Below are 17681 nucleotides of genomic sequence, written 5' to 3' on the forward strand. Positions count from 1 at the left end.
CACGCCGCACTGTAATCGTAACGATTATACGTGATTTGGAAGTCTGGGTCTGGGAAGCTACCTCTACTCACCATCCAGCTGTGTCATGCTTTCTTGCTCAGAACTGCTGTGGACAATTTTTCATAATTACGTCTGTCTCTCTATCAGGCCACTTTTTGTGTTTGTTCAGGTGGGTTTCATTTCATTGTGTTTGCTCTGTGTCCGTGAAAAAAAAAAAAAAGTGATAAATTCTGTGTGATTAATGAGAGAGATCTGGAGATCTCATGAAAAAGTCATGTTTTCATGTTTTTATAAGCGTTGAACAGACAAACTTTAAATAATCAGGTCCTACATGCAGTGTAGTGCTGTTATTCTGAACCACAATTAAATTAAAATGTGATTCAAGTAGTCCTGTGGAAGTTTATTGTGTTTTGCTACTGGTATTTGATGATTTAATTTTATTTTAGGTAACAGCTGGAATTTAAGTTTTATTGAATGTGAAATTATTCATTTTCATTGAAAGTGTTTGACATGAATGGACTAAATGTGGTTAAAATGGCATCATAAAGGTTAAATATGCCACTGAAAATAAATTCTAGATGGCAAACATTAATAGCCCTTTTAATAAGTTCATTTCTAAAACTGGTTGTCACAACTTTAATTTTTCATGAGTGAATTCATTTGTGGTAAATCTCCAAACTGTGTGAATACAGAGGAGGATTGAAACCATATTTATCTATAGTGTATGTCGCCAAAGACATATTAGTAGACACACACAGTCTCTCTCTCTCACACTCACACACACACACACACACACACACACACCTGATTTTTGCTTGCTGCAGTGTCTTCTCAGTCCAAATCTCATTAAAACATCTCACTGTGAATAATTACTTCATTGTTGCTTCTAGCTCGCAATAAAAGCATTTCCTTTTCTCTGTTTTTTTTTTTTTTTTTGGCTTATATGTTGCAAACTAAGAAATTTCCTGGGCCTTTAGCTATTAAAATGTGTCTCACTGGAGATTTTGCTCAGCCTTCATCAGACATGGATAAAATTGCCTGATTCTCCAGTATGCAGTAAAACCATCGAAATAATGTTTAATTCTTCTGTTTTTCCCACAACTCCGCTTTATGAATCGCTTAAATGTTCGCATCTCCGCATTAATGCAGCATTTATAATTTTTTGCGAAGTCAGCCATTTCAAGGCTGATTGCTTTTGGTGTGGTAGCCACATTTCTCATTAGTGCACCTTGCGTTATAGGAAGAATCGTTAGTGATCAAGAGTCCCTCATCAATTATTAAACCCCTACCTGACCATGAATTCTGAAATGATGCTGTGCATGTCAAATCTTGTATAGTTTCATTCGGTTAATGCAAACATATAGTGAAACACCTTCCTGTACGTAATCAGTGACTAAACATGTCACTTGGAAACATAAAGAAAAGCCTGGTTTACTCAGAAATTAAAATTCTGTCATCATTTACTCCTCCTCATGTTGTTCTGACTCCGGTTTGAACAATGTAAGGCTGAACACCGTTACTGACAATTGTCATTTTGGCTGCGTGAGATTCTCCAGCTTTGTTGTTGTTGAGCAACCAAAGCGCAAGCTGTTAAAGCTCCGCCCTCTTCTGGAAAGGGGGTTGGGAGCAGCAGCTCATTTTCATTTAAAGGGACACACACAAAAACTGCGTGTTTTTTGCTCACACCCAAATAGGGGCAAATTTGACAAGTTATAATAAATAATCTGTGGGGTATTTTGAGCTGAAACTTCACAGACACATTCTGGGGACACCAGAGACTTATATTACATCTTGTGAAAGGGGCATAATAGGTCCCTTTTAAGATGCTTTACACTGTTGTCATACTATTTGTGTGTAACAGGAATGTTTATTCATATTTCAGGCCAATACGGGTTCTTATACACCGACGGGGCGGCACTCGGTTTCTGTGGAGGTGCAAGTGCAGAAACAGAGAGAGGACAGAGACTCTTTTACTCAAGCCCAGAGGCAATACAACTCCTTACCACGGTAAGAGAAGCCACTGCACACAATATCTCAGATTACATCTGTAACCACACATTCACTCTCACAACAATAACAATAACATAGGATAAATAATCCTATGATACCATTACATTATCATCTGAAACCATCACTGCACCATGGTATTTCCCAAGTACATTTTGTGAAGGTATTCCTTACATTCAAGCAATAAATCTCAAATATGAACAACTACAGCAAAGCTGTGAAAAGTAATGTTTTAATAAATTAATGCTAATAAATCAGCCATAAACCAAATATTCATGCAATCTTATATTCACGTCTCCCACAATCTTTCTGACCTCAGTGGCGTTTCTCAGCTGTAGTCATGCCATTGTCATGTGGTCGGTTCTGTTTTAGCTCTAAGCCCTCATAACACCAACAACGTCTGTCTTCATGCTCTCAGGGCCGAGAGAATGTGCCCCTCCTAAACCTAATAAAGATCAGCCCGAGAACCTGTTTGTTGAGGGAAGTTTATCTTGGCAACTGCAGTCTATAGGGCCCCCCTTTTTGGATGGATATCGGCCCCATCCCTCATCTGTTTTATCTTCTCTCTTCACTTTCTCTCTTTCCCTTCCCCTTTGCATATTTGTCATAAATGTCAATAAAACTTAAAAAAGTTGCCCGCAGGCTGAGTTTGATATCAGCGTTTCTACTTGCAGGCATTGGTATCTTCTTAATCTGCTTCAGTTCATGCAAAGCATCCAGCCAACAGACACAAGAAGAAGAAAAAATCCCGCATTGGAGCTTTACATACTTAACTGAAAGGGGTGGGGGCTGCAGGCAGTGCTGATAAACTTTCACTCAATATTTCAGTACATTTATTTACAGCACAGCAGGAAATACCTTTTTATGTTTTCTGATGAAAATGGTCCAGCTCAAAAGTCACTTTCACAATGCAGTTGGTTTGAGTGGATTTTAGCCATTTTAGGGGGAAAACAGCATATTAGCATAACGATTTCTTAAAGAATTAGTTCACTTCAGAATTAAAATTTCCTGATAATTTACTCACCCCCATGTCGTCCAAGATGTTTATGTCTTTCTTTCTTCAGTTGAAAAGAAATTAAGTTTTTGAGGAAAACATTCCTGTATTTTTCTCCATATAGTGGACTTCACTGGGGTTCAACGGGTTGAAGGTCCAAATGTCAGTTTCAGTGCAGCTTCAAAGGGCTCTACATGATCCCAGACGAGGAATAAGGGTCTTATCTAGTGAAACGATCTGTCATTTTCAAAAAAAAAAAAAACCTTTTAACCACAAATGCTTGTCTTGCACTGCTCTGCGATGTGCCACACATTACGTAATCATGTTGGAAAGGTTGTGTGACATAGGTGGAAGTACTGCGGTAGGGTGGAAAAACTTCTCATTTTCTCCTCCAACTTCAAAATTGTCCGACATCGTTGTTTTACCTTGTAGCCCAGTGAAGTCCACTATATGGAGAAAAATTGTGGAATGTTTTCCTCAAAATCCTTAATTTCTTTTCGACTGAAGAAAGACAGACATTAAACATCTTGGATGACATGGGGGTGAATAAATTATCAGAAACTTTAATTCTGAAGTGAACTAATACTTTAAGGATCATATGACACTGAAGACAAAAAAAGTATGTTGCACATTTCACCTTTAGTACTTAAGTTTAGAGTTTAAGTCCCTAACCCTAAGTATCAACAGTATAGTAATGACCTTGTAAACAAAAAATACACTTATCTTATACTTTCTAAAGTATAAGATTGTGGTCTGCAGGTATTTTGAAAAGGAATTCTTGGGAAATGTCTGCAATATGTGTTTGTGTGTGGTCTAACCTACATGCTTGGCACTTGTTTTTACTGGCTTTGAGAACAGTGTAACCAGGATATGTACAATTACAGAATTAGTCCCCCCTCAAGCAATGACAAAGCCCAGCGTACACCACAGAAAGGAGGGGGGCCTTGCATCAAAAATTCCAGTTTCGTCCATCGTTCTTCTCCCTTCTCTTTTCTTTGCTCTTTCCCAAGACAGTAGAGAAAGTCCTAGGGTCGATATAGAGGTCGACATTCACTACTCCACACTACGTGGACATAATGACAGTTAATCAATTCAACCAATCAGCTTCTACTATTTCTCACTGCCTTAAGCATCTTCAATGTCGTTGTCTATATTGAGCTAACTTCAGATGAAAATGCCGGCTTTACAAGGAATCCACCGACTAGTTCCTGCCGGAGCTTTGACACTTTCCCTGGGGAAACTCGGCACGGACGGCGGCCCTTTGATACGCATTCCACCCATAATCTCATACCGTCGGTCAAGCAGGGTCAAGCTGGTGTGAAATGACCCCTGTCCTCTGGAGGACCCGGCTGAGATGCGCGCTCATTAGTAATGTAAGGACTTACTGGAACGTCGTTCCTCCACCAATCATAACGCAGCTTGGATTGATCAACAGTTGCATGGACAGACTGTGGATTATAAGCACGCTTTAACAAGGATCCAACTGTGTGTTTACCCTGTGGATTCAGATTTAGCACTTGGCTAATGAAGGGATTCTTTTTTTGGAAGGTGGATTAGAGAGACAGAAAGGGAGGAACAGAAAATAAGACAGATAAGTGAAGTGTACGCTGATTAGCAGTAATGGAAGTCATGTGAAACAGAGCGCAACTTCATGCAACAGCTGCACGTTATAATACGGCAACACTCACAGTCGCAGAGATAAGATGCAGGTCCCACATTCCAGCCTCTCGTTCTGCTTCCTGTTAACAAATAGAAAACATTACTCAAGGTGTTGAGATAATATTGTTCTCTGTGTGTATATCTGTTGTCCTTTTGATAAACTGTGATGCACACCAGCTGTGTTTCAGATATAAATACTGTAGCTATTGGGAGAGAGTAAAATACTTGTTTATTCTTATTCTGTCTTTAATGTTTTTACCTGCATTGTGACATGACATTATTTTAGAGATACTACACATCCTTTCATGTCATTTTATCTACATGCGCCACTGGCATCAGAATTAATGTTTTTAAACAGGTTTCACAAATACTCCCCCATCTGCTATTGGTCGAACAAACAGATAGCCCCGCCCCAGTCTTACACCATTGGTTGAGTTGTTGCTATGTTGGGTTGCTCAGGATTCACAAACATTGTGAGCAGTGTTTTGATAGCGCCACAGCGTTTACACTTTTCAGGGAATTCAGTCTACAAATGTGACCTGTGCTGGCAAAATGAGTCGGAATGCGACTGTTAAAAATTGAGTTTTTCACAAAAATGAGTACATTAAGCCCTCGTCTAGCGATCACATTTTTAGCGATTTTACACATTTGTGTAAAAAAAAAAAAGGCGGTCTGGCGGAAGCTAGTTATTTTACTTCATAACGCTGTTAGTAAATTTTATCTATTAGGTTAATAGCTTGTTAAAGGGATTGTTCACCCAAAAATGAAAATTATCCCATGATTTACTCAATATGACTATCTTCTTTCAGACAAACACAATCTGAGATATATGTAATGTTGTAATTATGTTTGCTTCTAGCTGTATGATACTGTTTTTAAATAGAAGATGAGTTATGTTAAAGTGATAATTAGTCACCATTCTTTAATTTTTATTAATAGTTTCAATAACAACTGTACAGACGTGACTGTAAGAGTGTGAAGATTATTTTTTTCTACCTAACACCATTATCTCTTGTGAAAAGTGCCATGTGTTTCCCCTTTTCTGTGTTCTGCTGGGATTTGCTCTTCGTATGAGGTTGAATAGCTCACATTCATTCTATATAAACAAAACACAGCTTACTGATAATCGAAATACAACAATGTACTGTAATCAACACAGTATTATTGCCGTCCAGTCAATTTCACCTTCTACGTATTTCAAAATACTAGGTTAATGGCCTTTGACTTCAATTGATATGCTTTACGCAATCAGTTTTGAATGTAATCTGTTGTATTCATTTTCCAATTTTTTATTTATTATCCCAACAATGTGACCCAGTGCATGAAACGATGATATTCAGTGGTGTGTGCACTATTATATTTGTTCATACTTAACGTTTTGTTTGTTCTAAACCTTGAACCATAAACTTAAGTGTGCATACCGTTTCTTTGAAAGACATGAATGATGCCTCAAATCATGTGGCTTATTGAGGAGAGCTGTGTTATTACTTTTCTTAGCAATCGAATGTACAATTGTCACCTACCAATCAATAAAACTGGTGATTTACATTGAAATTGGGACTCAAGCCATTTCTAGGGTCCATAATAACATAGATACGCTGGCTTTTTTAGACTTTGGCCAGTAAACAACCACCTAGCAGTCACCCAGAACACCCTAGCATCTTGATAGTGACAAAAAAATTTCACCATCACATTCTGAATTCTGGACGATACTAAAACGTTTGTGTGCCTGCTTTTGAAAGCACTCCTCTTATGTGTGAAATCCCAACAGAAGTGTTTGCATACACATGTGCACACATGCTTTTAAGCATGCAAGGCCAGTGAGGTGTGAGTGGGCCTTCATTTAGCCATGAAGCACAGGGATGTGGCACGGTAGCTACTTCACATTCCCACTTAATGGATCCTAATAACGGAGCAGAGAGAAGATGGACAGAGTCTGAGTGGACACCCCTCTCAATGGCTGCTACGTTGACAAAGAAATTTCTAGGTTTGATATTTCTTTCCCCATTTCTTTAGGCAAGAAAGGGATCTAACTCTGGTGGTCTGTCAAATGTCTAGTAGTTGATTGGCTGGTATGGATGGACGTTGAAGGAACCTGTTATTTCCTCTCTTGATGTTAAGTACGCTAGCGGGCCTCAAACAGCGTGTTTAACTGTTTGTGCTCAACAAAGAACTAGATTTTTACATTTTCTGAAGAAAATGTAAGTGCCGCTTGTCTTGGGACAACTTGCCACCACAATGTGAGCATATTGTGGTTGATTGTTAGGGCTTTCCTGTTTGGTTGCTTACTGGCCTAAATATTCTGTTCTCTAGATTTGATGCAGGTCCTTCTGTCAGTGGTCCATCAGACGCAATTTATTTGTACACACTAGACGCAACATGACTGCACCAATCAGAAGAGCATGTGGGCGGAGTCTCTCTTGCAGTGAAATGTATATGTACATAATCAAATTCATATACATTAAACCATTCATTAAAAATACTGAAAAAACCTTTGTCATGGAATACACTTCTTTGTTCACAGTTTAAATGTTCAGTCACAGTTTAGGGTCCAATTCTCACTATTAACTAACTATTAAATAGGACTTTTGCTTCAATAAACTCCTAAGTACTGCTAATTTATAGTTAGTAAGGTAGTTGTTAAAGGGATAGTTCACTCAAAAATGAAATTTATCCCATAATTTACTCACCCTTAAGCCATCCTAGGTGTATATGACTTTCTTCTTTCAGCCAAACACAATAGGAGTTATATTAAAAATTATATTAAAAAATGTCATGGCTCTTCCAAGCTTTATAATAAGAGTGAATGGTACCATTTTTTTTTGAAGCCCAAAAAAGCACGTCCATCCATCATAAAAATAATCCATACGGCTGCAGGGGGTTAATAAAGACCTTCTGAAGTGATGCAGTTTTGTAAAAAAAAAAAAAAAAAAAAAATCCATAATCATAACTTTAGAAACTATAATCACTGGCTTTCGGTAATGGCCGTTGCGCGTTCACGAAAGAGTAGATTTCCGGAGTATGACATAGGTGTAGCGTAATCTTAAATCTTTATTTAGATAGACACACGAACGCACCATTTTAAGAATAATACAAATCTACAGTATAGCTAAAAAAACTCACTTCTTTTTGCCATTTTCCTTTGCTGTAAACAACGCGCGCTTCTGCGTTCGTCACTTCTCCCCCGGCGCTTACGCTACGCCTACGTCATATGCTGGTGTTGTGCCGAATTTCCACTCCCTACCAAATTATTACCCCCTCGATAAAGTCGCTTGCTGATTGCCAAATCCTAACCCTTCTCCTAATTCTAACCCTACCAATACAGGGGGGGGTAATAATTTGGCGGGGGTAAGAATTCGGCACAACACCGGAACTCGACTCTCGCGAACATAAAGACTGCCGTTACCAGAAGCTATAGATATTTATAAATATGGATATTTTTCTTACAAAATCACTTCGCTTCAGAAGGCCTTTATTAACCCCTGGAGCTGTATTGATTACTTTTATGATGGATGGATGCACTTTTTTGGGCTTAAAAAAAAAAAAAAAAAAAAAAAAAGATGCACCATTCACTCTCATTTACATCACTCAAGCTTTATAGCTTGTAAGAGCCAGGATATTTTGTAATATCCATGTAGAACAGATTATGCATAGAGAATATGGTCATGCAGAATACAGCATTAATATGTGCTTTATAAGTACTAATAAATAGCCAATATCCTAGTAATATTCATGCTAATAAGCAACTAGTTAATAGTTAGAATTGGACCCTAAACTAAAGTGTTACTGAACGTTCTTGTTACCTTTAATTTATTTTCAAGATCTTAGGTGAATTATTCATTGTCGCTTTTAGTATGGCTATAAAGGTCACGCAAATTGATATTCAAACTCACATTAGACACTTTTAACATTAAATAAACCATATAGTCAGTAATTATCATTGTCATAGTTTGTGTGTTGCTGTTCCAGCCACAACGTCACAGAAATAAAAAACATTTCTAAAACAGAATCCCCTGTCACGTCACATACTGTTGTTGTGGTTTGTTAGGACAAAAACTCTGATTAACATGGAAAAGATACCTTTTTTTCTTGTGTTGTGGCACTTCTGGGGACTCTGAGTCTATGGGACTTTTCTTTCCCCCGTTTTTTGCCGTCTCTGTTACTGACCCTTCTTTTTTTCTTCCTCACAGACAACCACGTAAAAACCCTAGCACCGTGTCTCAAGACTCTTGGGATAAAGTCTATCCTCCTGGCGAGGTCTTTCAGACCGCCAAAGAGAACCCACGCTACTCCAGCTACCAGGGAACGCGCACTGCCAACGGCTACCTGGGCACCGCCACCACGGGCCTGAATGCTCGTGTACTCCTGGAGACCCAAGAGCTCCTGAGACAGGAACAGAGACGAAAGGAGCAGGAGGCTAAAACCAAGCTAGCTACGATGGAGGAGACACCAACCCCAAGCCAAATCCCTGTTCCTACACCTCCCAAAGGTCCTTACCGACAAGATGTGCCACCATCGCCCACCCAACTCGCCCAGCTCAACCGTCTACAGACCCCTGAGAAGGGCCGCCCCTTCTACTCTTGAGACGAGAGATCAAAACTGTAGGAAAAACTGTATTACAGCAATAATATTGAATGGAAAGAGACAGAGCTATAATATGGAGACTGAATGGAGGATTCTGGGTAATTGGTTTTGGAGGTTTTCAATTTGTTTTTTTTTGTTTTTTTACTCTAGTATGTACACACTGAAAATCCTTGTGGAATATCTATCTTCCATCCCTGCTTTTGACAGATGTGTATGTGTTTGTTCTGAATTCATTGACGTTACGGCACTAGGTTCTCTTGACAATCACATGACAGTCGCCTGAGGCTTTGATACATGGCTGTTTCCACCATATTGTGACCTACATATCATGTTTTTGTCAAGTGTGCTGAGAACTTGTAGGTGGGTGAATTTCACTACGCTTGTCAGGAACATGTCTGGGTCATATTGCACCACAGAATCAAAAACAAATATATGCAATATTTAGCTTAAAAAAATGAAGCCTGCTTCTAGGTCTATAAAGATTTTTTTTCACAGTTTCACATGATGTGGAATAAAAAAAATAAGAATTTGTCCCTACAACATTAATTTGTGACTTTGTTTTAATAATTTGTTCCCTTGTTTTAGTTAAATTGTGGCCAAATTGTTCCTTTTTATTTTTGTGAAATTGTAAAAAAAAAGAGGGAACAAACTGTAACAACAAATTCTTAATTCGTGGCCACAATATCTTGTTTTGTTTTTGTTTTGTTTTTTTTCCACCCTGAATGTCATGTCCGGAGGCACCATATCATGAAAAATAATTTTCCATAATTCAGATTTTTCTCAATTTTAATTTTCATTAGACTATCATTAAGGCAATATAAGAATTTTTACTCTATTATAATAAAAAAATTCTAATTCAGTTATTCTTTTTTATTATTAAAAACAGCATAAATTCAGTACAACAAATTAACTTTAGTAGATCAATATTTTTACATCATAGCACTGAGAATAAGATTTTTGTTGTTACACTAATGAGAATTTTGTAAGTGTACACTGTAAACATTATTTTCATAATTTATCACAACATTTTTTTCTTTTGTCAAATCAACTTAGATAATGTGGTTCAGATAACATAATATCATGAGTTTCTGTTTATTAAACCAGTCGCCTTCATTGTATTAAGTCAAATTTTTAATTTCAATGAACTCAAAATTTTAAGGCAACCAACAATTCTTTTTTACAATGTAGGTGTGCTGTATGTGTTCTTAGTGCAAGTGTTTTAGTCCATGTACTGCAACGGTGTAGCTGAACTCAGCTAATAGAGTGCAGTAAGGTTATGACCCCACAACCCTCCAACTCTCTGCTAAGGAAACCCCCATTAACCCGTCATACTTCTCAATTGCTCCTCATGTGACGCCTTCTCTCTCCACCTACTTTATAATTGATTCTTTTGCTCCTTCCTCCAGTTAGTGGTCTCTGTTCCTCCACTAATAAACTAGTAAATGTACAGCTCTCAGGCTTCTTACTGCAATTCATCCCAGACCAGGAATGAGGGAATTAATTAAAACCTGGTACTTTTTAAAAATATATATTTTTTAATTTGTTAAAATACTTTCTGAAGAATAACAAATATGGTTTGGTGCTACTAATATAACAGAAATTACATACTGCAGCTTTAAAGGCAAAATGAAACAATGTTATTGGGTGAGATTAAACAATTTTATCCATCAGGAATCAGTGGGAATGTGAACATTTTCACTATATTACAGGAGGTTGGAGGGGAGGGGCTTAAAAATAAGAGGGATTAGAGAGGGATCGTTTTCAATGCGGAGCACGTTTTTACATTTTTATGAAAGATTACAAACTTTTGTGGGGTTATGAATAACATGCACAGATGAATCTTGCATAATAACACCAGAAACATGTATTAAGAAAGTAAATAATGTGTATTTTGAATTCATGTTGACTTTAATGCTTCCTATCAAGATTGTATTCTTGTGACTTCCAGGCAGTTTGCTCATGTATGTGTATGTATGGTCCTAGTTTCGTCATGGGGACAAAATGTCCCCACACAAAGATGGAAATATCTGAAATCTTTGTCCTTGTGGAGACATTTTTTGGTGCCCATAAGGAGAACAGCTTATAAATCATTCAAGGTGATGTTTTTTGAAAATGTAAAAATGCAGAACGTTTTCTGTGATGGGTAGGTTTAGGATTAGGAGATAGAATATCAAGTTTGTATGGTATAAAAATCATGTCTAAGGAAAGTCCCCATGAAACATGGAAACCCAACGTGTTTTAGACCCAGTAGGTGTGGGTGTGACTCTGACCTTTGCCTTCTTACAACCCGTCTTTGGTTTCAGCGGCTCAGGCTGAGACCAGGTCTGTTCAGCACTTTAGTTTTTATCACACAGGTTAATGGACAGTTGCTCGTGCACATGTTCCACTATAACACAACAAAGCTCAGGTTACAGCTCACGCCGCAGTAGCCACGGATAGTGTCGAAAACCTGTTTAAAGGAGCAGTTCACCTAGTAATGAAAATGTTGTCGTCGTCTCTTCTCTCTCATGTCGTTCCAAACATGTTTCTTTCTGTGGAAAACAAAAGTGTAGTTCACACAGCTTGAAACTGTATCTTAATTGTATAAAAAAGACAAGAAAAAAGGTAATTTTTTCAGTGACTATCCCTTTAAATCTAGCTGTCTTTTAACTGTTAATTCAGAAATCTAAACCACTCTAACAAATGTCATGTGGCTTTTATTTGTGCTCTATATATTTTGGTATTTGTATGTGTGTGGGTTTTGCATGGGATTGTGTATCACCAGTGCCTGTAACATGACTCTTTTTTTGTCTATGAACTGTATCTTGGCAGGAACATGAAACACTTGGCCACACTTTTCAGAGCTAAATCTAAAAGAGCTCAATAAGCTCTCACAAAAAGGAACGCCAAGCCCATTGACCAATGTACTCTCCTCCAAGTCTCTCAAAGTCGCCTGGCGTCTCTCGCTGTCTCGCATCCATTCATTGTGGAAAACATTCAGTATATCTACTCTGTTCCCTGAGTAAAAGTTTGGTACTTCCTCCCAAGATTGTTATGGATTCTGTGGTACGACATGATGTGCTTCTAGTATTGTAGTTACTAACAGAGAAGACATTTCCAGAACAGCAGCGTAATTTTTTTTTTTTTTTTTTTTTGGTGCTGGCTGCTTATCTACTATTTTATATCACATTGTAACTGTATACATAAATTGTTTTCGATGGGAAGTGCCTGTGAAGAGGGATGTTTTTATATGTTAAATGCACATCGCCAAATGCACATATTTTTAAAATGAAATCATTATTAACTTTTGACTTTCTCTGATCATACAGCATTTGTTTTAATCGTTAAAAGAAAGCTAAGAGTAATCTGCACATTTTAATGTATTTGTATGACATTTTGTTGTCCACTTCATAGGTACTATGGTGTTCGATTCCTGTATGCACAGTGAAAATGGTTTTTACACAAAGTTTTTACCTGATGTGTCAAAATGTACACAAAGCTTCTCTGTACATATCAAATCTATATTCAATAAAACGTTTCTTCATTTTGTTTACAGTAAGCGTTTTCCCCCTTTATTTTCAAAACACCAAGTGCTTAACCATCAAATAAACAATATATACATTTTATAATACATGATTTTAATGGTAATCTTAATCAAATGATTATTAAAAAAAAAAAAAAATGTAAAGGTCAAACTATCTTTTCTTATTACTCATACTTTCATATTACACATGACGATGGTTGTCTGTAAGTTGGTTATACAACAGATTTTGATTTGACAGACAAAGTTAATATTAATTTATAGTAATTATAAAATTGTCTTTAAAAAAAAAAAAAGGCCAGCCTTTTAGTGAGACGTCATGATTTTGATCTCAGGACAGTTAAACCACGTCAAATGAATTTAAAAGTGCACATAAAATAAATTTTAAATTAAGAAATAAACTGTTTTTGTGAAGAGGCATCTGAATGCACATAATACACATTAGTTTTCTATACGAGTCAAAATCTTCTAAGTGGTAGCCTAATATTGGAACAACAGTTAAAAAAAAAAAAAAGGGACGTGATCCTCACGTTCACGACTCTGTAGTTGGCTAGTATCGTGTGTTGTATAGTGACGCGAAGAGTGAAAATTAGAACACACTTATCGCGCTTTACCAGCGGAGACAATGAGAGAATCAGTACCTGTACGGACGAAGAACCAGAAAAGCTCAAAAGCCAGAAGACAGAAAGCCCGCCAAAGACAAAAAAGAATAAAAAATAAAAAATCCTACGGCATTCACAAGTTAGACAGATTTGATGACGGATTAAATCCTAGTGATGTAGTGATGCCTAACTACGTTGCTTCTTTTTTTTGTTGCACAGCTAAGGGAATTGATTATTATTGTATAGCCTGCTCTCTAAAAATCACTAGTATCAAATAACTGACATAAAACTCAGATGGTCATACTGATGCACGTCATTAGATGAAAACGTCAAACACCATACTGGCATCGGTAGCCTACTTAAAGGGGTCCTTGATTATGATTTCACTGGACTACATTGAGCTTCTTACTGGGGTTACTAACATCATAAACCCTAAAATTTACATAAACCCTGCCCCCGAGAACACACAACAAAGGGGTTAGGCCATGTTCTTGCAATATGTTATGTAACACAAATGCAATAGCATGTCATAAAAGCAAGATGACAACATAAGTTATAACCATAATTAAACAAAACTACACCTGTTCTATTCTTCATGCAGCATATATTCTCTGACTCTGTAGGCATCTTACAACAGTTCCCACATGAGCGATTTATACATTATCATGACAAAATATGCTAATCAATTACTTTAAGATAGTTAACTCCACATCAGCTACATAAATTAATCAGTTACCATTCAGAAACGTCCTGTTGCATTCTACATGTTGTCACTTATGTGTCTCTCCATCATTGTCCGACTCCGGTTTGAACATAAAAGCCTGAACAGTTTCTGACATTTTCAATAGTGAGTCTACATGAGGTAATTGGCTCTGCTAACATAAGGTCTAGAAACTCCGCCCTCTTCTTGAGAGCAGCAGTTCATTTGCATTTTAAGGGACACACACACAATGCGTTTTTGCTCACCCCAAGCGGCAACCTCCCCCAGTTTCTCTTGAAGCCAATGCGGAAGTGACTTAAACTGCAATTCATCGACTGGCCGCTAGGGACAGGCTCCAAAAGAGAGCAGAATCTCATTGAGCCCCATGTTAAAATGCCCAACTTTACAGCAGAAAAAAACATGTTTATAGCCTGGTACAAATTGTGGTTTTGGTCTATACAGCTAATTTTGCCCTTCATGACAACTCTGAGGGGGGTGAATTTTTTTATAACTCATCCATTTAAATTATATTAAGACTTAAAGTTCTGCATAATTAAGGGCGTGGCCACTTGAGTGACACGGTGGATTGCCGCTGCTGTCTGTGAGCCGTCACGTTACCTCAGCTAATTCCAGACGCTGAATTTGTCATCTCTGCTGTGTTTGTGCTTGTTTCGGGATTATTTTATACAATGATCAAACAATATGGCTTGCTGTGCAGTTTTTGGTCAAGACAGATGTGCGTCTGTGTACATGTGCACACATGCGGAAGATAAACAGAACACACGTTGTTGGATCGTCTTGGCATTGGCTAAAAGTTTTGTTCGTCAGAATTACTATGACAAAGGCTGGAGAATATGCCTCTCAAGACACCACAAAATCCGACAGCACTGCTTGGATATTATAACTAAAACTGCTGCACTATTTTGAAATATTATACTTTGGACGCGGGCTCATTTTGTGAGAGTTCAATGTATACGATCATAAACAGTTTTACAACATAAACGCTGCTCAGATTGCATAATTTCTTGAAGAACGATGATTGAGAGCAGATCATTCAGAAGAAATGTGATGCAAACACTGGGCAATATATCAATATTTCGTGGATTTAACGCTTTTGTGGACAAAAAGTGCTGCTGTTTTTCACTGAACGCTCACGGACATTTTACCCAAGTGTGACGGATTGGATTCATCTCGCAATCGTCCCGTTTTGATTTTGCGTGTTATCATTGCACACCCGACACATTACTGGTGCTGGAGCATCTATATCGTAAAAAAGACACCGTAGATTGACAGTAAACCTTTAGAACTTTCAAATTATATAACATATCTTTAACTAAACTAAGAAAAATATTAATAAACACTTAGAACATTTCCCATAAAACTTAAAAAGAATAGACCAATAAAATAAAATTACATTCACCCTGAATTCACTCAAAATTCACCAAAAGTCCAATACTTTTAATGAACACTCGGAATTATTATTATTTTTCTTTCTTTGAAAACCCAATCAGTTCATGAGTTCAGTTCCAGGAATCCATAAAACGATGAAATCCACAGTCTCTATGGTCTATGGAAAAGTGGTATGAAATTCCACTCTCACCGTTCAAAGACGAATAAGTTCAGTTTCTGTGCTCTTTCAAAACAGGAAGTTCAAGGGATCTACTCAACCGCGGCTCGCCAGTTCAACTCCGTCGTTACACACACCGAAGAGAGTTGAACGGTCCATGATCCAGAAATGATTCGCACTTCAATTTATTCTCATCCACTGCAGAACATCACATGGAACAACAGCAATAAAAAAACCTGGCCTTGAAGACACAAGGCCAAAAGAATAAGCACTTGATATTATAAACAAATCAATTCAGTTTAAACAATTTAATAAAACACAAATGAATATCCATTTATATGTCTCTGTGCAAAACTGTTTCTTTGTGCAATTATTTCTTTGTAACAATTTTAACAAACAAAGCATGTTAAAGTTGTCATTTCACAGAAAATACCCTTATTTTGTCTCCATTTCACACTTAAGTCTGTATTCACCATTTATACAGCACCAAATAAATTATTATACGAAATCCATATTTAATAACACTTTGAACCATATTGTAATAAAAATGCATGAAAACCACATCAACTCATCAAGAAAACTCATCCAAATGAACATCTGAAGAACCAGGAAATTCCAGACGACACACGTTTGAAGATATCACTCTCAGATATTATATGCTTTTCTCAACCTTTCGTTAGAGATATATGCACCATGTGTTAGATCATATTAGCATTTTGCTAATGCTAAAATCGCGTTGTTAACATCCATTTAGAACAACACATGAGAGCACTCACATTGTTTATGCTGTTACACAAGTGCTTAGTTTTATCATCGATATATGATTTAGAGACGTTAAATTGCTCTTACATCTTTTATATCCAATTCGGGGCTCTGAATATCTCGGAGCAGCAACAGACATCTGCTCAAGTTCACAGAGAAAAAGAAAGATCAAGAACGCGCTGTTCTGCAAAAGTGCCGCGATAGCGAACGTTTAATGACGTCACTCAAAAACACGATCTCATTGGAGGCTTTGCAAGGTGAGATAGGCCTAGTACTATTGGATATATGAATAATCTTCGATATTTCATATTTATATATAAATTATTTACTTGTTCACAGTCTTATATGTACTCGGTCAGCATATTTAATTCATTTAATCTGTTATTTAATTTGAAGTTAATTCTGTCTCTGTCACTACCCACTGGTAACCTGGGTTACACTTACATTGTTCAAACCGGAGTCGGACACTGATGGAGACACTCAGGAAGAAGTTACAACAGCATGTTGACGGCATGGCATCAACACTCTACTACAACAACTCTTCCTCCTCTTTAAAGCAGCTCAACATGGCCTCATCCCCTTTGTTGCGTGTTCTCGGGGACAGGGCTTATGTAAATTTTAGGGTCTGTGATGTTACCAACCCTGGAAGAAGTTCGTTGTAGTTCCTGCAGCCATTTGTAGACCTTAAACAGAAAATTCTTTAAAAGAAAATGTCTCCCTTTGCATTGAACTTTGAGTGTCGTAACTTTGCAGATGTTGTTTATTCTCAAACAGCAACATTACACACTAACTAAAGTTAAAAAAAAAGTGAAATCATAATCATCCACCCATTTAAGATGGTAACATTTTACAATAAGGTTTCGTTAGTTAACTACTTTAGTTAACATGAACTAAGAATTAACAATACTTCTACAGCATGTATTAATCTAATGTTAATTTCAACATTTACTAATACATTATTAAAAATCAAAAGTTGTCTTTGTTAACATTAGTTAATGCATTGTGAACTAACATGAACAACAATGAACAGCTGGATTTTTATTAACTAACATAAAGATTAATAAATACTGTAACAAATGCAATACTAGTTGTTAGTTCATGTTAGTTAATACATTATAACTAACGTTAACAAATTAACCTTATTGTAAAGTGTGACCATTAGGAATAAATGCTTTAGATGTATTTTTCATTGTTAGTTCATGTTAACTAGTGTAGTTAACTAATGTTAACTAAAATTGACCTAATTGTAAAGTGTTATCAGTGATTCAAAGGCTCTCTGACGTTCT

At 37.0% G+C, this 17681-nt stretch overlaps 1 protein-coding gene across 7 annotated transcripts in view; it reads left to right on the forward strand.

Annotated features, from left to right (window-relative positions):
• The window catches only part of pard3aa (par-3 family cell polarity regulator alpha, a), a 503387-nt gene extending 490609 nt beyond the window's left edge, over positions 1-12778 (forward strand). For all 7 annotated transcript variants that reach the window (XM_051881687.1, XM_051881689.1, XM_051881688.1 and 4 more), the window contains 2 exons: positions 1883-2007; positions 8851-12778. In XM_051881687.1, coding sequence (XP_051737647.1) covers positions 1883-2007; positions 8851-9244 — 519 coding nt within the window. In that variant the 3' untranslated portion in view covers positions 9245-12778. The remainder of the gene's footprint in view (positions 1-1882; positions 2008-8850) is intronic.
• Positions 12779-17681: the final 4903 nt, after the last annotated feature.

The sequence above is a fragment of the Ctenopharyngodon idella genome, chromosome 23 (genome assembly GCF_019924925.1).
Source record: "Ctenopharyngodon idella isolate HZGC_01 chromosome 23, HZGC01, whole genome shotgun sequence".
Classification (NCBI taxonomy): Eukaryota; Metazoa; Chordata; class Actinopteri; order Cypriniformes; family Xenocyprididae; genus Ctenopharyngodon; species Ctenopharyngodon idella.